Source organism: Sitodiplosis mosellana, unplaced genomic scaffold (genome assembly GCF_009176505.1).
Source record: "Sitodiplosis mosellana isolate CC-2019 unplaced genomic scaffold, AAFC_SMos_1.0 Smas_scaffold_17, whole genome shotgun sequence".
Classification (NCBI taxonomy): Eukaryota; Metazoa; Arthropoda; class Insecta; order Diptera; family Cecidomyiidae; genus Sitodiplosis; species Sitodiplosis mosellana.
The window spans coordinates 927,379-950,658 of record NW_022595259.1 but is presented as its reverse complement, the minus strand read 5'-3'; the positions used below and the strand labels follow the sequence as shown (position 1 = coordinate 950,658).

The window sequence follows — 23,280 nt, the reverse complement described above, 5'->3', positions numbered from 1 at the left end:
CTTAAATTCTCTGACAAAATAATGCCAACGAAATGGAAGGAAATCCATTTCGGATGCATTTTTTTCCGTGACGGTGAATTGAAAAAAAGATCCTCCTGGCATTTAGGAAGTGTTGAATTTCACAAGACACTTCAGCCGTTGCAGTAAAGACCGTCGGCTCACACACTTCAAACGGACAGTTTGGAATGTGCAATTTTGCCGAAGGCACCAGCAGATTCATTGGATTTTGAGGACATTTTTGCAGCTTTTTGCACATTTTTTCGGTGACATCGAGTGATGTCAGAGTAAAGCATCTAAAAATCTTCGCTTCCAATCTCTCAACTTGTCTCTCTGTTTCACTCCCTCTAAAAGCTCTCCCTGAATATCAAATTTTTTTTTTTTGTCAAAAAAGAAACCATTTCCCTCATCACCATTATTCCAAAACGATTCTAGCAGCAACTCCTTGTTCACATTGAAAATGCAGAATTGTATGCGATTTGTGCATCTAAATATTGCTTTTTTTTCTCTTTTTTTCTATTTTGCTTCCATTTTTTTTTTTTTTTTGCAAAGGAAAGATCCAGTTTCTTTCATCGAAATGCTTTTCGAATGGAATGCGTTCGTCGGGCGTGAATATGTGTGCGAAGGTGATGTTTATTTTGTTGTTCTGCTTGCGCCGCATTTGTTTTGCTGGCTGCACACTTACAAAATAGCATCTTTAGCAGTGGCATTTTCTCATTCACATAAAATGCCAACGCAAACTCATGTGCAACATGCATGTGAATTGCATTTAATTTTGTGCTCGTCAAGATATATTCAGTTTCAATGCTGGACATCACATACACACGGCAAAACGAGAGTGCATTTGCTTCCGCAGAAGAAAAAATAACGAGTAAACACACAGTCAAAAGCGAAAGAAGCAGCCCGAATTTATTACGGATGTGTTTGTAGTGCATGTGATAAATCGTGAATTTTCCCCTTTCGCATGGAAGAAAGATGAAAATGAGCTCGGTTTAACCGAGATGAGCAGAATAATACAACCGACACACACACCGAGTGGCTTCTTCTGTTGAGTGCATGTGATGAGAATTTTTGATGAAGAGGATATTAAATTAAACTGTGAATGAGACAGAAAGAAAATGCAATTGCATGACAACGGCAAATAAAATGGAACAACGAAAGTGACACCAATTTAAAAGATATGATGATAACATGACGAATTTAGCGAGGAACTTAGTTTCCGATTCTGCACTTCTTTCGCTCCATCTTTGAACACATACATATAATGCTAACGCAAACTGGGTACCAAATGATGAAAGAAAAATCAAGTTGAATAAATTAAATTGCACGACTGGGAACGTTTTCAATATATTTTGTAATTGCAGATCCGCCTTCTGCTTTTGATGGATTTCAATATTAGTTTCACTACTTTTACCTCAATTCCCGGATGTAACTCATATTTTATGAAGAGTTTTCAGATGTAGACGCTACAAATGTTCTTGGTTTTTTATGCAACTTCCTTGGAATTAATGGAAAAATTGACCACTTATTGACTGAAGTTGAGCTAGTATAACTCAGCGAAGTTGAGTGGTAATTTTGGTATTCAACCGTTGAATTTGGTTCGTAAATTGGTAGTTTCCGATATCAAATCACACCGTGCATTAGACTCCTAATAAATCGCATAGCCGTTGATTGGAATATTTTAGATTTCGTTCTCTAACAGCCAAATGGTGTTAGTATATGCCGTATACGTAATCTCATCGTACGCACCCATGAACCAATGTTCGGTCGAAGAGCCACACATGGCGTACATCTTCTGTGATTCACGCCGCTCTTTCTCATTCGTTTAGCTCCCGTGAATTTGCATATTGCATCATCGGATGTTACACTCGTTTTTTCTTCATTCCTTTTGATGTTTTCGCTCGTAAAATTAACGATGAAATTATCACCTGCACCTGCATCTGTTCAGCGTTGCAATCAGTGTAATAATTATGTGCTGGTCTCTGGTCCATGCCAACACTAACATATATATGGAAAAACGAGCGAACGCTTATGTGAACGTAATAAAAAGCGACAGGCAAATAAAAACGAATAACATTGTCGCTAACAATGTCGTTCTAAGTCTCTCGCTTGCTTTCTTGTCCTTCCTCTTTTCCCTTGGCCGTTTTTGTGATACACGAGCGTTAAAGTGCCAATGGCAAAGCCGAGCACATTGTTTGTTCTACGTCGAACCGCACTTTTTCATGCATTCAACCCAATATATGCATGTGCAGACTTGCAAATTCACACACAAGCATACCATAAAAAACCAAATGAATAAATTCACGAACGAATGCAGAAAAAAACACAAAAATACACACAACCAGCCACCTCAATAAAAATATTAAAATTTCAACGAACAAGCGAGCGAGCGAGTAAAAGAGAGAGACAGAGGAAAAAAGAATCAAATAACTCACTGCCCAGATAGTGGCACAACCGACACAAATTACTATCACATTTTTACATTGGCAATTTATGGCTGGTTTCTTTTTACCGGAGGTTCGACCGCTCCCAGCGTCACTGTTTTTTTTTCTTTACGCTTCTCTTTCACCATGCAGCGGTCAGTTTACGGAATGTGGTTTTGTGTAACCATACAGCACCGCTAAGTGAACATCATGCTGAAAACTTTATTGCTCTTTGCGGTGAATTGAGCATCAACAACATACAACCAAGTTCATTTTCAAGTTTCCAGCCGAGATTCAACCTTCTCTTCCCAAAGCTTTTTTTGTACACCAGTCGGACCACGCATGGGATTTTGAGCGATGCAATCCACTTGTTTACGAACTAAATTGACTTTAATATAATTTTTTGCAACAAAAAAATGGGGACGTTAATGAAATTCACAGCAGAACTATATTGCATTCATTTCTTTTGCAGCGATGCATTACACCATTTTTGTGGAACCTTTTACTCTCGTGATTCATTCTTTTGAAGAGCTTTTATTTTAGTCTAGCAAATTTCTTTTCTTTCATTATTATCTTTATTTATTAGGTTTATTTTTCGGACGCCTCCTGTTTTCGTAAATTCCAATCATTTTTTCATCACATATTTACTTCATTGTTGTCTTAGTTTTAAGGTTCTTCTGTGGTTTTCTAGTTGATTTGATTGTTATTTTTATCACATTTTAACAACCTTTTCCCATGAATTTCACATAATTGTTCGTGTTGTTTTCATTCCAATCCAATTTTATTTGGTTTGGAATAAAAATCAAATAAAAATTCGTCGCTTTAATATCTTCTGCTGTCATTTTCCATCGATTTTTTAATATTTTCATTTTGGTGCCTCTAAGGTTCACTTCTTGATTCCGGCAACCATTTTTCATTCTTCGTGTTTTATCTTTTTTCTCCCTTGATTTTTCAAAGCCTCCAGTTTTCTTTGTAAACAAAACACAACCGCTGGAAAGCATTAGCTCAACACCAAAAAATATGACCAGTCAAAGTTAGATAATTCATGGTTTTCCATCGATAAATAATCTGGAATCAATGTTTTGATAGCTATGATCATGGTATATATCACCCATCGTTCATTGGGGGATTGAAAAGTTGTTCTGCTACTTTCCTTCTCTCTCCGTTTGATCTATAAATTAAGTGAGTATGAACAAATGGGCTGATCGTTTTATGGGATTTAGTGGGCATCACTGAGCAAAATTCTGTAAAAACAAATGCTAAAACATCCAACAAGAAAGTCATAAATAAAATGCTCAAAATTCTATGCGCTTCGTTAGCCACGTATTTACGATGTGACATACGAAAATGCTTGAGTTATGATTTTCTCGCTCTCTATCATTCTTTCGCTATCTCTTGCTCCCTATGCTATTTTGATCTCTTTATTCCGGTTTGGACCATGGTTTAAGCCTCGCCGTTCCTAATTTATACGGAAGTTTTTGCAATGAACCAGAAAAAAGCGCGTTGATTTTTCTCGTCCAGAATTATGGAAACAAAGTGCAATCCAGCGGCGAGAGTTACAAATGGATTGTGCAAATAACACAGTATTTTTTTCTCTGTACAAGAAATGAAATGATTGTACAAAGTTTTGAGCGCGCGTTCGACCGTTGTCGAGTAGTGGGAAAAAATGGAAATTCAACGCAGTGCACAAATTGTATGACGAAGTGAGCGAGAGAAAGCACTCAAGTCTGATAAATATGGTTTGGTGGCGCGCAGCAAAATGAACGTAATAAAATTGCGGATAGAGGGAAAAAAATTATGGAGCACTTTTTCTTATACGAATCCAATTGTCGATTGCGCGTAAAAATTTAAATATTTAATAATACTTTATGTTTCTTTGCGATGTTGTTTTCTTCTCCCTTGGTCGGAAACAAGAATTTAATTTCATGCTTGTCTTGTGTGTTCGAAAGGAGAGTTCTTTTAGTTACACACAGCATTTTATCGCATCGGAGGGTTGAATTTATTGACGTCGATGTGCAACTGAACAAAAAAAAGGACATACTATACACCAGATGCGATAGAGATTGTATCAAGTATCGTCGAGTAGCGTAGTTCGAATGGCGTCCGCGGTATTTGAATTTTACCATCTGAACCAAAGAGCGTAAACAGTTTTTCTCCTGCAGCACATTTTTATAGCAAATTTTCATTTAATTCTCACTCGAAATCAAATAACGGCTCGTTTTTACGCGCAAAATTGCTCAAGTTCTACGATGAAAGAACTTTTTTCTAGGTTACCATTTGACCGAATTCAGTCATAAAAGAAAGTTTTTTACGCTTCTTTTGATGGATTGATTACAGTCAGCCGCATTGAATGAACGTTTATCGCTTTCAATTAATCGGACGAGTCAATTAAATACACCACACAAACAATCGTAAACTTGCACATAAAATATCTCTACCTCCGAAAACGGAATGAATTGACCAGATAAAATGTGTTCATTGAAGGAAGAACGTCGTTATTCATCGAGATAATTGAATTGAAAACCACTTAAATACATCCTCCAAATGCTCTCCTACCCCCCATCTCATATCACAATAAATTTATCCACTCATCGAGGAAACTTTCAGTGCACTCCAAATCGATTCGACCGCAATATAATTACTAGTCCATTGTTTGCAAGGCCCATTCCAAAATCCATGGTCATTACATCAATTTTCTCTCTGAATGTTATAAATAACCACTTCCCGCCGATTTAAAGTCACACCACCAGTTTATTATCAGTTTCACATAAATCATATCCAGCATATTATGATTACGTTTTAACCGGTTATCGATATTATTTTCACATTTTTTGCATAGCAAGCAGACAGAGGTCAAGAGAAATGGACACTTTTATCGACACTCATCATTATGTCCAACTTTTATCCCAAATCAGCATCATTTCCATGAGGTTTAATCGACTTCCGTTCAATTTTCTGAGTGGAGTTTTGGAGTATGTTTGGCATTTTGTGTTGCTTTCGTTCAGCTGTGCGTTCAGAATTTCGAGGCGATATCGATTTTTAGTGGACGTTTTATATGTTGGTCAATACTTTGTTGAGGTATTAAAACCCAATTTATCACGATAATTTGGTTAATTCGGTTTTTTATTCTTTTGACCAAATGTAAATCGAAGGTATTTGGACTAAAAAAAATTTTTGTCTTTCGCTCGTTTTTACAAAGTTTTGTCATTTCTGTTGAAATTTGGGATAAATAAAAGATTTACCTCAAAATTAATTAACCCCAAGACACGCGCATGTTACAACGATTGAGTGTGCACAGGACTGAGAACACTCAATCGTAGTAGCCATGAGTACTGGTGTGTGTTGGCTCTTTACGCTTCTATGCTCAGTTCGTATTATGCGCCTTGCAGTGTGTGTTGGAGCGAGAGCAGTACAGTGTGCTGCACTGCTCTCACTATTGCTGTGTGCCCTATCTCGCCTGTTGACCGCGGCGGGCTTCGTTTCATCGCACAGCAAGCATACGGGAAGCGAATATTTCCTCGTCATAAACACAATTTTTCCCCAAAAATAAAGAAAACCACAAAAATAAGCTAAATTCCATTTCTCCATTCTCCAAGTTTTTTGCATGTTTCACACCTAGAGAAGAAGTAGCATTTACGTTCATTCCAAATAAGCGGTAAAAATAGATTCTGATTTCGTTTCGAAAGGAAAATAAAACAAATTGATGGGAACGTGCGATTCGGTGCAATTGTGAGTTGTTCAAAAGTGTTATTGCCGGAAGCCATCGGAAGCCAATGCACCTTTTCATTACGCCACCACTCAAATCAAAACCTGTTTTTTCTCATTGTTGGTGCAGATATAAAACGCTGAGAATGCTGGTTTTCTCGCCGGAATATTGAATCGACAAAAACAATTACAAAACTTATGAAATAAATGTTATTCAAAAGTTTCTTTTTTATTTCATGGCGTTGCAGTTTTGAGCGTGTTTTCGCATCATTTCTGCATGTTTGGATGGTAGTTGGATTGCACAATGGCTTTGCAACTAACTTTATGGCAAATTCACTTTTCAAACCGTTTCTTTTTTTGTTTTTGTGTATTCAACTGCTGAACGCCTGAGTCAACTCGGGCTTATTTCAAAATTATTTAAATTTTGTAGCTTATATTGTATAAGACAAGGATTTTCATCATCGACATTCCAACATGTGTTGATGATTAAAATGAATTCATTTTGAAATGATGTCGTTCAAAATCGCAAATGAAGCAACTCATTTTAAATTAGAAACAATTGAATACAGCGCTCAGAATATAAATTCGGAGGGATTCAGTCTTTTTTTAAATTCAGTTTGATTTCGAAATTTTTCATCAAGAATTCTTCACATTTTCTAGCATTCTTCCATTTATATTTCAAATGATTGAATTTGGTTCGAGTATTGAATGAAAACCACGAATAAACTCACGAACCATTATCACGTTCAAAGAAGTAGCTCACATTTTCTTTCCTTAATTCCATCGAATCCCACAATTGCGTTGACCATATTGCAAAGGCGTGTCGTCACTGCTTGGCGACTAAAAGTCACGAATCATATGATTTTATGCTGATAGTTTAAGAGCCCTTATTAGATGTGTGTCGTAAGCTGCATTATTACGAACATTGTTTATGAAAATATCGTCGCTAATGTGCCATTAATGCGGTGAACATCAAAACTGGAACACAATTAAGTGCAAGCATTCGAAATGAATTTGATGCGCGAGTCGCGTGAATCGTGATTGCACTGTGTATTGCTTTAAAAACTCTGTTCACGTTAGAAAGAGAAGAAAAATGTTCGTATGAACGCATCTCGCGATGGTCGGAAATTTGATGCGCCATTTTCATTACATTGCATTACGTGCACATTAACTATCATCAAAGAACAATCGCAATTGCAGCGAATGTGCAAACGAACTGCGAACTCATGTAAATTGCAGAAAAAAAGAAATGGAACTGAGAAAGAGTCGTCAGGAAAGGGAAAAAAATAACAAAAGTCGAAGACAAAGCGCTTTCTTGAGGGAAGCGACTCTTTTTCTCTTCTTCTTTGTGCATTGTTTTGCTCGAAGTAACAGAAAAATATCGCTTTTAAAGCATCTCAATTTCCCTCATCGAAAAAAGAAAGAATACAGAAAATGAAATTGCAGCAAGCATAAAAAACAACACACACACAATGGGATTCAAATCTATAATCATTGTCATAGAATGCACTGCTGACTTTGCCGAAACAATAAAAGAATTCACTTAATAAAATTGCATCGAAACAACAACCGCTGCTGTTGCTATGAATGAAGCATTCAAGCAACGAGCCCGAACATGGAAAAATTGCAGGATTTATGAAATTGAAGTGGGGAAAACGAAGTCGAACGAAGTATATAGAGAAGCATATCAGTTCAAACGAACGAGTTTTAAAATAGCGCTTTTTTCGACTAATTCTCTTGTGAACTATTTTCAACTTTCTTTCATAGATTTTTATTGTTATTTTTATTTGAGTTTTTATTCTTCCTACGTTCTTTTGCATGATATTTTTCTTCTCGTTTAGCTGTGTGATGTCATTTTTTTGTTAGTGAGATAAAAAAAAATGGTCAAAGCTTTAAATTGGAGCGACATATATGGTTAAAATCTAAAAAATATTTAAATGAAAATAAAAAAAATCATTATTTCGGTCAGTAAATTTTCTTGAAAAAAATTAAAAAGGCCATTCACTCACTAAGATTGCCAACTCGGAACAACTGAATTTCCACTTTCCAATTCAAGAAACTACCAATTTGATGACATTTCTATTTTTTAACAAAAGTCGGATACAAATGTCAGCGAGCCCATAAATCCCCTATTCCCGTTAAATTTCTTCAGCGAGAATGTTGCATAAATTGTTATGCTGAGGATATTACCCTAGCGAAAAACCATAGAGAAATACGGTGTTTCATTTGGAAAACATGTAGAAAAGGAGTGAATGTAAAATATTCGGTGAATCAAAATATCGCTATAAATTTGGTAGCAAACAGGTTTTTTTCCGCTAGCCTTTTTTTCTATCTGCTAGACGTTTTGTGTGTGTGTGAATTTGTTTGCGCTGTGAAAATGGTAATAAAATGCAAATGAATTCGTTCGCATTTACTAAATAGTGATGAAAAATATTGCATTTAATTGGTGGCAGACACGCCTGATGTCGGGAATATGCGATTGAAATTAGAGCATTCGGGCAATTCGGTTGAAATTGAAGCGGTAGCGGTAGCGGTAGCACAAACAGCGAAATTCTTATCGATTGCCGTCGAAAAGATAATATAATTTCTTTGATGTTCATGTATGATGTCGGTGTGTGCGTCTGTGTATTTTGGTTGACTTTTGCGTTGATACTCCTTTTGGTAAAACGAACGAAACTCAAATAACAAACATATGATGCACACACACACACACACACATGGGAGAAAAAACTTCGGCTCTTTTGATTGGATTGCTCTGTTACATTTTGTACAAACTTTCAGCTCAATTAAAATAGAAGTATTTCATTTCCGTTGTGAACGGAGTTTTAAATGCTTGAAACGATGCCAACGGCTGATCGGAGTTATTAAGTTAATTTCGGGATTTTGTTTGTCTTTTTCCATACACCGTTCATTCGGGTGCTTGCTCTTTCCTCACAAAAAAACAAACAGTGCCGGCAGCTGCAATGAGCGGGCGAGCACACGCACACGCTTCTGCACAGAATGCAATGAAAACCTGCTGAAAATTGCACATTGTAAACCAAAGTGGTGCGGAGAACACAAGCACAGGAGTGACTGAAGAAAGAGAGAGGAAAAGGGGAGGGAAAGACATTATCATCTCCGTTTTGGTGTTGTGTTCGCGTGACGACTGACGCCATTTCCATTTTCGATGTTTTATTTTAATTAATTCATTACAAGTCAAATTGCTAGCTGTGTACAAAACGTTCTGGTTTTAATAATAATTTTTGGTATGTCTGCTTTTTTGCCTTACACTAAAGCTTGGATATTATGTCGGTTGCATAGAGGAAGAGACATTTTCATGTTTCTATCGTGTCATATTCGTGACTTTTTCACCTTTTCCTCTACGTTCGTGTCGATTTCAGTTATCATTCTCATTTCTTTTTTTATTTGTCATTCACATTTTCCACGCTATGTTCATTCCACTTTGTAGGTTTTAAATTCGTGAAAATAGAAGAATTCATTTAATTGAAAAAAGGTTGCGCTTTTCCAAGAACGGCATGCTTTTCTGCACAAAACAACAAGTATTTAATAGAAAGTGTACACAATTTTGTTTTGTTTTTAAATTCACATGGACTAAACAAAGTCAATGGAAAAAGGACATATGAAAGCAATTGAAAAAGGAATACGGTTTATACGTAATGTATAGGAATAAAGAAAGTATCGAAAAATTACAATCGTTTGAAGCAATCAAAGGGCAGGGAGTGAAGTGAGAGCTATGATTGCTAATATCATGAAGACGCGATTCAAAATGAAGGCAAAGTTGAAATCAAAGCTGGAAAATGATTGAAAGGGTAAGAAAATAGAAAAGATCCTAAAAATAGAAAGAGACAACAAAAAACAAAAAATGTGAAGCTATAGGAATATATGAAAATTCCATGGAGTCGAAGCAAATGAATATTTTATTCTTTTTTGTCAAATCTCCGAGAGAAAAAGACGACAAACGCAGAGGGATTCAAAAATGCGTTGAATTTGATAAAAATGAAGTTAAAATTGAGGAAAAAATTGAAGAAATCCCAGAAAAGCGCTCGGGATCAAATGACGACAAAGATTAAATAGTGATAAAAATGAGTAGAATCTGGGTAAAATCTAAACCGTGCTATTTGTCGAAATTGGTTGTGATTCGTTTGAAGCGTGTCAAAGAAAATCCGTGCGATCAGAAGGTGTACATTTATCGGAATAATATCAGTAGGAAAAAAATGGAGTTTTGATTAGAAAACAGCTATTTAAAGGTAAGAGCGGGGTGTGCTGTTCAGTGTTCACAATCTTTTTTTTCCGTGCCGTGTATATATTTTTGTGCACCTCGTTGTTCTGCAATTTGTTTACCGGAGGTAATTTTAATCGGATTTAAGGGGATTATTATCGAAAATTGAGTCTGATATTTTGGCCTTTTTCGCATTCACTCTCTTTATCTCTCTCTCTATCTCTCTCTCTCTATCTCTCTCTCTCTCTCGTTCACCGTTAATGTAACAGATCTATTGATTCTGCACGGCAGCATCATTGTAAATATTGACACTGTTGTCTGTATTGATGTCAAAACGTGTTTTTCTTCTTCGCAGTGCCTTGCAGTGGTTGTATCTGTTATCAGTGACGACAATAAACAAAGTGTTGTTGAACATATCGACAGCTTCTCGAAATGGGCTGAAGAACAAAAAAAGAACGACACGAAAATACTCGATTCTAAACAATGTGATGAACAATGTGGTTGACATTCTGTGACCTTTTACACTAATGGAACGTGTTCCCGATGAAAGCATATTGAATGGCATCTCTGGCTGAGAGTGAGTAAAAGCAAAACGAAAAAAGAGTGTAAACGGCGGTTGAAGCGCTCAATGTAAACATTTTCGTGGATGGTTTGACATTGGAACGAGCGAAGTGCTATCAAAATAGATGTGTCTCGGCATCGATTGCTTGGTGCGTTTTTGTGTACTTTTTTTCTCTCCGTTGGAAGTCAAGATGATGCTGCTGCTGCTGCTCATGTTGCTGCTACTGGGAAATTCCAGCCGTTGATAACAACAGCGCCACACCATTAATTTATGGTTCAGTTGATTTGCTCCTTGGCTCTGTCTTGTTAAATGTCAGTGTGTAAATCACGTGCATAAATTAAAGTTTAGCGCTCCGAATGATGTCGGTTTCACGGTGCGTCTTGTGTGCACCGTTCGACAGTGTAACGCTTCATTGGCGATGAATTTTTGATGCGAAAACTTTGAGTGGCACCGGTACATTTTCAAATTGTTTGCATTTGACAAATGCAAATAGAGCGCCGGAGGGTTTTACGCAAGGGACAAAGCTAAATCGATTCGGTAAATTTTTTCAAATTGGCCGAGGTCATGTCAAAACCCAAACCGAACGGAAATTTAACAAGATTCTTGAAGTCAGAAGTGTCGAATCCGTCGCATTGATTGGATTTTGATTAAAGTGCTTGTGGAAAGAAATTGGATTTTACTCAATGATCCAGGTGAAATGGGCAATTTACCATGGCACAATGGCGATTTTTGCACCTTGTTGCCGTCCAAATCACTTCTCGATGAACACATCTCTCTCTCTCTATCACTGATCGGCAACAAATCGCTTTCGTACAAATGGGATCATTAAACTCTCACTTTCCGCTTCGAAATGCGTTTACACTTCAGTTTGCTGGCATTTGACACGATTCAGACATTTATTGAATGATTTTGCGGAAAAAACTCGTCGGTGCCACAATTTGTTGGTCGATTTGCTAAACGTTGTGCTTTTGTTATCCAGGAAAAAATTATTATGCACACCAAAGAGAGAGAGAGAAAAATAAAAATAGCTGGAAAACAATTTCGTTGAATCATTTAAGCCTCGCTGCACAAACGATACAATCAATTTCATTTTAATCTCAATTATCTGCACTAAAAAACAAGCTCGGGCAAAAAATACATTTTGGTACAGTTCATTTTACGCATTTGGAGCCAGAAATTTTCGCTTAGCTTGATTTAAAAAAAATTGAACTGGACTGGACTGAACGCGCTTGCCCTCAAATATTCATGTTCGCTTTGACTATCTGCAGATAGTTGTTGCCATTTCGCTTTTCACTGGTTCTCTCTCTCTCCCTCTCAATTCGATTTTAATTAAAGCGCCATTACGATCTGCATTCTCGTGTTGGTTTTTGAGCCAGTTGAGCATTTTTTCTATGTAGTTTTAGTCAAAATCGATATTGCATAACGTGGGCATTGTGGGCGATGTGAGTTTCATTTTCCCATTGTGTACTAAATGCGAAAAATACCATTCCAACAACAACATTTCATCGAACACACACACACACCTGCCGCTCGCGCCAACCCACGACAAACAAATTAAAATTCAGTGCAATGCGTTTGAATGCGGTTTGCCATTCCCAATTCTACCGAGCTGAAAAAAGCAACACCAACTCTGCATGATCTCAACGCTAACTATGATAATTATTCCACTAACAAACGAATAAACTTTCATGCTTTGCATATAAAAAAGCAGTAAATAAAATCGGTCGAAGTGGAATTGAGAAGCACGGCTAAACTCAGGTACGTCCATGCAGTCCAATGCACAAAGTGCCAACGTACACTTTTGGCTAGCATCAATATCGAATTACTCGACATGTTCGATTGATAATTGGAGAGAACAGTTCAAAATGATGCTTCAACATTTATTCAGGAAAGGTGAGAAAATGAAGAAATTTTTTTTGGATAATTAAGTAAAATAAGAGAGAGGCAAAATGACTCGTCCATGGAAACGTTTACAAGAAGTGTTAAAAGAAAGCGACTAAAATCGATGAATATACCAAAAAAAGTGGTGCAAACATCGCAAAAACTAATGTTGTTTAAATGGAACTTCACAACTGATGGATTGAGAACAACACAGAAATGGAAAAAAAAAACAAATTTTGCAAATTGAGCAAAACCAATGAATAAATATGAAAAAACGAAGAAAATACCATTGTGAAACGGTAAAACTAACAAGAAAAATCCTCCAACGTTATCAACAGGAAAAATGTTAAAGTATCGAAAAACTGTAAAATCCACAAAACTTTGAAAACTTCTTGAATTTTGGTTCTCTTGTCGAACTTAATAGCCTCCGTTTTCATTGCAATTCATTTTTTAAAGCAAGTAATTAGATTTATCGAGGTTTTTCACTTTTTGTTTTGCTTAAAAGTTGCCGAAGAAAATCCCGTAAATTTGTGCTAATCGGCTTAATCGTATTTTTCCGTTGTACGAACCGTGAAAATGGCGAAATAATCGTTGTTAATTTATTAGAAATAGTTATAAATGGCTCTTGAATTGAATCCGGATTAAGCGAGAGGAAATTGATTGACTGTGGACTTAAAGCCGTTTTTTTTGCACAAACGATTTTTTCACTACTTCTAGCTCATTTTATATTTAAAAGCCTATTGATCGAGTAAAATGAAAAAGGTGATTGAGCGAGTGAAGGGGAAAAGGTGAATTACCTCCATTACTCCATGGAATTCAGTGCAGCCACGGTAATATTCCCACAAGAGAATTCCATTCAATTTTTATGTAATTTTATCGACAAGCGATCTTCTTTTTTTCCTACTCTTAAGCTCACGCGAGCGACTAGTTTGCGTTGGTGAACCTCGTTGAATCAAGAAATTGGATTTATTACTTAATTTAATTCAACAAAAAAATATTGACTGTTAACAGAGTGTGTCTTGTCCATGGAATGGGGGTCGTGTAAATTCAGAAAGCATATGCTGACGACATAAATAAAATTCGTCCCTCGTTTCTGAAGTGCGCGTACAATGGAAAATTGAAATAGCGTTGATGATAAGCTATCATCATTGTTGCCGTCGTTTTTATTGCTCAAGCTAGATGGGATGAAAGGCAACAGGAACGCGTTTAAATGTAAATTATTCAATTTTAAACCGTTTTAATTTAGTGCGAATGGAGTTTTTGCACGGGTGCTACGGTTCGGTTCCGATTCTATATACTTGTAGCAGCTGAATTGGCAGTGTTCGCGTTGTTTTCTCAGTTGTTCGCATAGATTTTTAGTTCGACATCACGGTTTTGTTTGAGTTCGAGACATAGTTTCCATGTTGCCGTATTTTTGCTGTGCACTATCTCCGCTTGGATTTTTAATTGGTCGCTAATGAGAAAACTATTTAAATTTATAACACAAGTTTCATGTTGGTGATTTTCTGTTGCTTCTTCTTCTCGACGCTCGTCATTCTTTCGCTTTGCAACTGTTTCAATAGCTTGTTTTGCGACTTGCGAAATGAGTTTTTGCAAGTGAGGTGGTGGGTGTGAGCTAGCGAATCGGCGGAGATAGAGAACAGAATACAGGAAAAGAGAAAGGGAAAAGAAAGAGGAAGTAAATTCTTTCGGCGAAATTGAGAGAAATCAGACAGATTGGAAGTTTGCGGGAGTAAAGAGAAAACTGCAGAACAACGTGCATAGGAAAAATAGACAAAGATCTAGTGGAAAACTTCTTCCATGCCTGCCGTCAAATTCGTTATTAAAACCGAAAACCTCATGATGTTTTTTTGATGTGACGTAGGAGAAAAAGTCGATTCAAAAATTGGAATATTTATGATGCTCGCTTCCGACGAGTCAGTATATACAAGTATATTCCATGGTGTAACGAAAGAGCTTTTAATTTGTAATTTGAGCTCTATGTGAAAATGGTTGCAATGTATGGGGAAAAAACGTGAATTTCGGGCGTTGGATGTGCTTTGGATTGGTTGTAAATCGTAGTAAAGCCGCCGGTTATTTCTGGGCTTCGGTAAATTAATGCTATAAATTTGTGGCTCCGTATAATCGAGTATGCCTTTTTCTTCGGTATAGTTTCTTCGGTTAGAAAAGGAGGCCATTTATTTTTACTTCAAGTGCGTCGAAATGGCCAGAAATCATTGCTGCTGTACCTTCGAGCAGCAAAATGGCCATTTAAAACCGGGACTATCTTCCATTTTATCGGTTGTTTACATTTTCATGGCTATAACTCAGTCGAAGGCTTGAAACTTTATCTCCCACCAAAAATGGCATTCAAAGGGTCCATTTACGGTCATTCAGGTAAATCGAAAACCCACAACACACTGGGACTGTCTAAAATAAATCATAAAAATATATCCTTTTACATCGGGCATTGGCAATCGCATCATCGATGAACATTTCAGATGTCGAGAAAATGTGTCTAGACGATGAATGGCACTTACACATACTAAAAAAAAAAATCTGAAATCTGACAATCATAAAAATGCGCCATTTAATGGCTCGATAAAGAGTTTCACAAAGCACAAAAGAGCAAACACCGGTAATAAAAACACATCAACGATACCATTTCGATTTTCTTCCGGATTTTCAGCAAGCACAAAAAACAACAATTCAAAAGAAACACCAGAAAAAGAGCAAAATCACACACAATTCCCACATCAGTGTGTAGCTATTTGTCTTGGTGTTAAGATGGTTTCTTTGTTGTTGTTGTGCTTCTCCGAATTTAATGGTTTTTTCCGCAATCGAGTTGTTGCTTTCTTCCGTCGTTTTTTTTTTTTTTTCATTCCAACGTCTCGCTTTCGTCACAACGATTTATCAGTGGCTTCCATGAACACTGGCCGTGCTTTTTGTTCGGTTAAATACTAGCTTAACCGTTGGATGTGATATGGGTTGAGTCAAGAGTAGTAGTTTTTGTTTGTTTTGGTTTGTGGTTTTTCATCATCAAGTGACCGACGCCCCAAAATACCCACAACGCCAAATGATGACATTATCACCGTTTGCGATACACCAACCGCCTCCGCTTTTTTCTCTCTGAGTATTTGATGGAAAATTCCCACAACTAGATTATTTGACATCATATTCTACCGTGCAAAGTATTCTCTTCCACTCTCTCTGTGTGTGAAATCAAATACATACCGTGCAAATATCCTCATTGAGTCAACCATTTCGAAAATTTTTACCACCGTAATTATTTCAACACGATCGTTGACACGAATGTGATAAATTGTCGCCCTTTTGACTCAAATGGCCACACAAGTGACCAGGTCAAACAGCAATCGACATATTCCAGCCAAATTAATCCGCTAAAGGCATTCAGCACTCACAACAATTTACAATCACTTCACACCTGAAATGAGGTTTTGTTGACCAAATGCTCTACATCGGCTATTACTTACCCAAATTATCGCCACATATCGTCGACGACATCAACTGCACCAGTATTATTCCCAACAGAACACGGCCCACCGTATTCATTCTCACTATTTGCATTCTACTTTTACACACGAATTTTTGATTTCTTTATCGTTTCTATGTCAATTTAAAATAAATATATGTCGTTTTATAGAGTTTTATAATATTTTGAAAATTGATTTCAAGTCCACTGCCTTAAAACATCTTAAAACTTTTATGAGATTTATGCTAGATTTTATGGTTGTTTGAGTTTTAATCTACTATTCTTAACACAACACACACTTGCCCAAAAGATCTTTGACTCTAAATATACACTCATAGGTTCTTTGTTTTTAACACCTAATTTAATGTTAGAAGTTTGAATTTGATTTCGTTTTGAATTAAGTAAATTTTCATTAAAATTGTTTTTTTTTTCTTCAAGTTTTCTTTTTCAATTGTTCACGGTCATTCATTATCTTGTTATACTGTTTCTGTGATTTTTGTGACTAAAAATCGCATCGAAAATTGCTAGTTCCTAGGAAATGAAATTCATTTGTGTTCATTCAAATGAAATTTATACACAAAGTTCACTGCCCATTGAAATAGTTTATATTCAATTGATTGTTTTTGCTCAACAGCTCTAACTGAATTTATGGTTTTTCTGCGATTTCTTTTATTTCTTTCGTGAATTAAATTTTAAAACACTTTCAATTCAAATTGTTTTTATCATGTGAATTCCTCATGCACTTCAAGCGTTTCTCTTGTGACAACAGAAATTCACCTCTCTCATTGAATTTCGTTGATATTCCCGATTGAATCGCATACGAGTTTTTTGTTCCTGGAATTTTTTCGTCAGCTTTTTTCCACAACCACAATGTGTATCACTTGAATTATTGAAAATGTTGATAAAATTTCATTGTTTATTAATTTCTTGGAAGGGCGCTGTAAAACAATCGAATTTGTTTGATTTACTGGATTGATCGTTTTACTCTGCAGGGAATTTGCAGAATTGAAACAATTTTTTTTCGGCCCAGCTCAAAATGTAATTTACATTGAAAATTATTTTTATTTTTTTTCGGGCACCCGCTGTATATCGATGCATTCGATTGTAACGCACCAATTTTTGTTCGATGCGACGGTGGTTTAAATATGTGTCACTGGGTTCCACTTCAATCAAACGGGTCGATGTTGCTTCCATTCACAAATCGCTAGCACTGTTGTTTTTGTGTAATCAAATTGAGTTGCGACGGAGAAAAAAATCGTGTTGTTCTGTTGCGGGAAAATTGGCAATGGATTGATAAAATATCACAATAAATGCATCTGTCAAACGGCATTTAAACACAGTTTTGCGCATTTTTTCCACATCGTTTACATTAATTGTTTTTTTATTGTGCAAAATGCAATTCATCAATGGGTTAATTTTTTTCTTCTTTCGAACAATTGCACTTGCATGGGGTGGGGTGGGGATCCTGCTGTTATATCGATTTTATTTGAAACCACAAAATGCTGAAGCACTGTTATTAACGACACCCGATTAAAAAAAACCTCGCTCTAGATGTGTTTTGGTTAATTGCAATTTTCAATTTGACATTTTTTTACGCTCGCACTTTTTTGTTTTTAATCCGCTCTTTATATTTAATCACTATATTTGAAGTGAAAAAAGAGATACTCTTTTCCGGGACGTGTTGTTGTTAAGCCTCGAAATCCACATAAAACTCGGCCGCAATAAATTTAAGCACACTCGGCTCTCGATACTGTAGTAGTGTTTTTTTTTTTGTCACGATTTCGACGGATAATGAACTCGTTTAATCCGTTTTCGGTGGCTTTTTCGAATCAACCGCATACATTTCACATTAATTCATTCGAATCACTTGATAGATTGGCATTAACATTTTTTTTTTCAGTCATTCGACAACAAACTGAAATTGTATTCACATAAAAGTTCGTTAGTGTTTCGGGATGTAAAATGATTTGTGATCAATTTGTAAAATGTTGGTTAGTTTCAACTAAATTCGAGCTATTTTAATTTCGATGCTTATTTTTAGTGTCTTTTGCACAATCATCCGAAAAATTGGCTCGTAATTTCACTGTGTTTTCAGAATGTCGGTGCCGGAATTTCAGAGATGATTTATATGGCGAAGTGTCCGATATCGACTTCCTCATGAAATATGGGTACCATTCGGAAATTTATTGCAATTTGATCTCGTTACGAAATATTTATTGTCTTTCTTTGTCTGTATTTCCGTCTCGTTGAAATTTACGCACCCGTTTCAAAACTTAACCGTTGAACAGCATGGCCAATTCAATCCATCACACGTTTCAGTGTCACTTTAATCTTTATTTTGTTCTTGTGTCACTTTTGATCGAGCGATTCAAAAGAAATCAACTTCACATTCACCAAAGCCAGAAATTAAAACCGAATTTTGAAAAATGGCACGAGATTTTCCTCCATCAAATAATCATTTCATGCGAACGGATTCGCTACGGATAATTCCAAAATAATTATCGTTTATGATAGATAACGTGCTTTTTTCGGCGAAGGCGATTTTCCGTATTGAGACACAAAAGAGCCACACACACACACAAAGTGGATTATCAGTGATATTATGTCAGTGTTCACCGTGTGAGCATCGGCATCGAACTAATCGACCAGTTCACAGTGGTACCGCAAGTGCATCGAACGAACGGATTCGACGGCGGAATCGGCTCAAACTGGAAAATCATTAATTTCGCAGGATTCTGTTTGAAGTACATTTACCCCTTGATTTCTCCTATTCTAAATTTGGAGTGATTCCCGACTCAGAAGTGCGCACGTGCGCCGCGAACTCTGGATTCGCCGTTGGAAATAGGTGGAAAATCTGTTGTAGAATATCAACTTGATTTCTATCTTCTTGAATATCAGTTGAACATTGACTACGTAACAAACCACACATCTTTCCTTGGCCGGAAAATGATTTTTTTTCATTGGTTTTCTAGAACAACTCTTTTCGATACTCATCCATTCGAAGGCAGTGAACTGTTTACATCGCCTTACCTTGCCGATGCTTCGATATTATAGCCTATTTTCGTATGCTGGGCATGTGTTTGTTGATTTTGGTAGCTATATTTTTGTTTTGGCAACACAACTCCCATTTCGTGATTTTTTCTTCTTTTTTTGATGGACGACAACAACGGCTGCCTTGATACACTGCATCTGATATGGCATACATATTTCCGCTTCACTGACTATTTCAATCCGCCACCCAAACGAACCGGTTTATTTATTCATTTTGTTTGCGTTGTTTTTTGTTCTTGTTGCTGTTGCTGCCGCTATCCCTCTCTTTTTTGCTAATTTTAGTATTTGTTGGTCCGCTTGATGGAAAGGATTTTTGCGTGTATTTTTTTCTTTGTTCACATCAATATTTAATGATGTTTGAATTTTTTGTTGCTACTTCAATATATGGGTTTTCGTATAATGCGGACTTGAATCAAAAATGAATTAAATCATTTTTTCATCGAACAATCCTATGATGGGTATTAAAATAGAGAATACATTTCTCAATATGTTTGTGAGAACAGTTTGCTGACAACAACACCCAAGCTTTTTGGAAAATTCAACTTGGCATATGGTCGACATCAGTTAAAATGTAATAATCATCACTGGAAAAGAAAAATGAACGAATAATTTTGTGGACGGAGTCAAATTTTCAAATTCATCAAATGCTTCAATATATATTTTCAGTTCCCATTTAATAAAAGTATCTGATGGAACACAATTTTCTTTTCCGGCCTTTTTTTGTTAGCAAAAATGGAATAGAAAAAGGTTTGAAATGTTTTTTACTTTTCCGCACACGAAGTTTGAAGAAGAATCTATATGTTTGTTGGACCGAATTGGACCGAATTGGACCAGTCTATCTGGTACTTTTGGTATATCATGGAATTTCACCCAAGGGTCCCCCCTCGGATTTTTCGATCAAAAAAAAAATTCTTTAATTTTTAGCACTGAATGGAATGTAGAATACATGGAATATAGGCTATTGCATTTGTTTTTTTTTTCCCAAGAAATTTTTAAGACTCTTTAGGCCATTTTTTTGGACCGAAAATTAATTCTTTTTTCTATCCAAAGTTCTAACTTGAAATAAAGCAATTACGCCTAATTACAAAAATATAATAATGTCATGTTCATGTAATTCATGTTTGAGATAACTCAAAAAAAAAAATTCATATCATTTTTATTCTCAATGTGAAATAATGTACAATCCACGTTCACATTATCATTCCCAAAACCAAAATAATATAATTAATAAAACCATAATTTATTTAATTAATATATATTAATATTTATTTATGTATCCATATGATTAATAACTAAATTTTTTAATGTTTCTTTTATATATTTAATTTTTTCAAAGTACGGCAATTTAGTGAAAGATTTGTCTAATGAATTTTTTGTCTGGGTCGAACATTATTGATTTTGATTAAAATAATTTTCATAAAATACAGAAATGTATACTTCGATTGAAACTACATTCCATGTAGTGCTTGAATGAATAATTTGATGGAGTTCAAATTATCGTAAAAAAAACCATTTTAAACAACGCAAAAAGAACGCAGAGAGGAGCGAAGCGATGAATTTTTTTTTACTGTTTTTACACGATTTTCCCATGGTAAGTGATGTTGAATGGTGTTATAACACGATGGTCGACCACGATGGACTTCATACCATTTCTACATAAGTACAGTAGAGTCTCGATTATCCGTCAGTCACCGGACCGGCATGTTGACGGATAATCGAAAAAGACGGATAATCGATTTTTTTCTAAAACATCTGAAAATGGCAGAAAAGCAATGAAATATATGTGCGGTTGCGATAATATGAATGTTTTATTAAGAAAAATCATATGGCAAACCTTTCGACTTCAAATCTTGCTGAACGAACGGCACAAAAAACAATCAGAACCACTTCGGACGATGACCTGAATTATAATGAGTGCGGATTACACAAATTAATCTAGTGAACTGTCGTTAAATCAATGCCAAATGCAAAATCAATTACAGTTGTGTAGTTTCATTTTTGGTGTTTTATTTATCGTGCGCCGAGACAAATACAAAAACAAACACGAAACGACATGATTCACCAGTGCGATACTCGAGTACTTGTCAACTGAGTGGAATCATGCAAGTTCTCTGGTGAATGTAACAATTTCGTGCGCGTTTATATCATTTTTTTACAAGTTTTCACGTAGGTAAATCTCCCTAGGCTGAATGCCATAAAATTTAAGTTGTTATTTTGAGCAACGACAACAAATTAGGTCTAATTTATTGTTTTGCATTTTTTTTTTCTGCATGACGCTGCCAGAAATGCAGGCCTGCCACAGATTTTTTTTTTTTTCTAAAAAAGCTGAAAAAGCTGATATTACCAGTTTGAAAAAGCATGCAGCTGATGAAATTAATATGGAAAAATCAAAGAAGCAGTTATAAAAATAGTTTTTTTTATAGTCGAATCATAACTGAAATTTTATTTTCAATCTTACTTGCTACGCAGTTGACTTATAAATAATTTTGCTAACTGAATTAAATTTGACTTCCATGTTTTCAATATGTTTATCTCGCATCAAGTGTTGGGTCACAGCAGCAAATCCTTTGCTTTTGATGTTGATAGTACTATCGCAGGCTGAACATCTCAACGTAAAATCTTCTTCTTTCTTGAAAATTTTTTTGTATTTCACATCTTCCATTTCAAATTCCAAATTAAACCAATCATTATGAGCTTTGCATGACATTCTATTTCACAATAGAAATGTACTTGTTTGATTTGAATGGAAATGTGACTCGTGCGAAAATCGAATGTAAACTGATTGTTGCATTATTATATTTTTGATATTTGGAGCTACCGCTTGAGCCAAAAAATGCTTGTGCACGCATTTCCACATCTAGCAAGTGTTCGCCGAATTGGAGAATAACAAAACAGTAATTTCTTCTTTTCAGTTTCGTAATTGCCTCTTTACATCGATTTATAAACATGATCTATCAAGTGTTGTAATGCCAAATCGAAGCAATAACAAAAACAATAATTTCTTATTTACATTGATTCATATTTAAATATGCTGACCAATGCGTTTCAGATAAATTGAAAGAATGACACCGTGTCATAGCACAGTGCCAATGATTCAGAATAAGATTGAGTTAATATTGTCTTCATAAGAAAAAAAAATGTTCACTTTTTCATTGCTCTGTCCGAAAACGCGTTTCGTATCATTGTTACGTATGATAAGCATTTTTTTATTGAGATTTTTTTCATCATTTGTATTAGTTTTCTCATTATTTTTTTTAAAAGCTGAAAAAGCTGAACTGTGACCGAAATAGCTGATAATAGCTGAAGATTTCCAAAAAGCTGATAATCAGCTCAAAAGCTGACCTGTGGCAGGCCTGGAAATGCGACTCGAAAATAAATAATTTTGCTGATAAGAGTAGCTTTTATAATTTGCAACAGAGAAGTTGCGAAATCTATGACATTGTTCGTTTTTTAAGAGAAGAGAACAAATCATTTTTGTACAAAATTCAAACCTGTAGCAAAAAGTAACAACAAGCTTGGATAATTTCATTACACTAACAAATTTTGTCTTTATTTCGTATACTTAAAACTATTCAAAATAATTTAACTTAATTCCCAAATCGTCATTCTCAGTTTCTTAGAAACAGAGCGTGTTTTGAGCTGACGTCAGCAGAACTAACTAACGTCAGCTGCTGAGCTCAGCTGCTGACGAGTATGCGTTGCGTTGTTTTTAACGCATTTGCAGTATAAGAACGAAATGGTTTAATCTCTCCAATAGTAAGTTTACTCACCCTTTCGTTCTTATACTGCAAATGCGTTTAAAACAACGCAACGCATACTTGTCAGCAGCTGAGCTCAGCAGCTGACGTTAGTTAGTGCTGCTGACGTCAGCTCAAAACACGCTCTGCTAGAAACGATTTCGAAATGTTAATTATAAGCAAAATAGAGTCTAACTGGTGGTACATTGACAATTTCATAGCTGCGATCGATG

General features: G+C 35.8%; 2 protein-coding genes across 2 annotated transcripts in view; both read right to left on the bottom strand.

The window, feature by feature from the left end:
- Nucleotides 1-18,898, bottom strand: part of LOC129568237 (uncharacterized) — a 165,624-nt gene extending 146,726 nt beyond the window's left edge. The window contains exon 1 of the mRNA XM_055445895.1: nt 16,261-18,898. Within this exon, the coding sequence (XP_055301870.1) occupies nt 16,261-16,354 (94 nt within the window). The 5' untranslated portion in view covers nt 16,355-18,898. The remainder of the gene's footprint in view (nt 1-16,260) is intronic.
- A 4,278-nt stretch (nt 18,899-23,176) lies between these two features.
- LOC129568153 (ornithine lipid N-methyltransferase-like) overlaps nt 23,177-23,280 on the bottom strand; it is a 1,402-nt gene continuing 1,298 nt past the window's right edge. The window contains exon 3 of the mRNA XM_055445727.1: nt 23,177-23,196. Within this exon, the coding sequence (XP_055301702.1) occupies nt 23,177-23,196 (20 nt within the window). The remainder of the gene's footprint in view (nt 23,197-23,280) is intronic.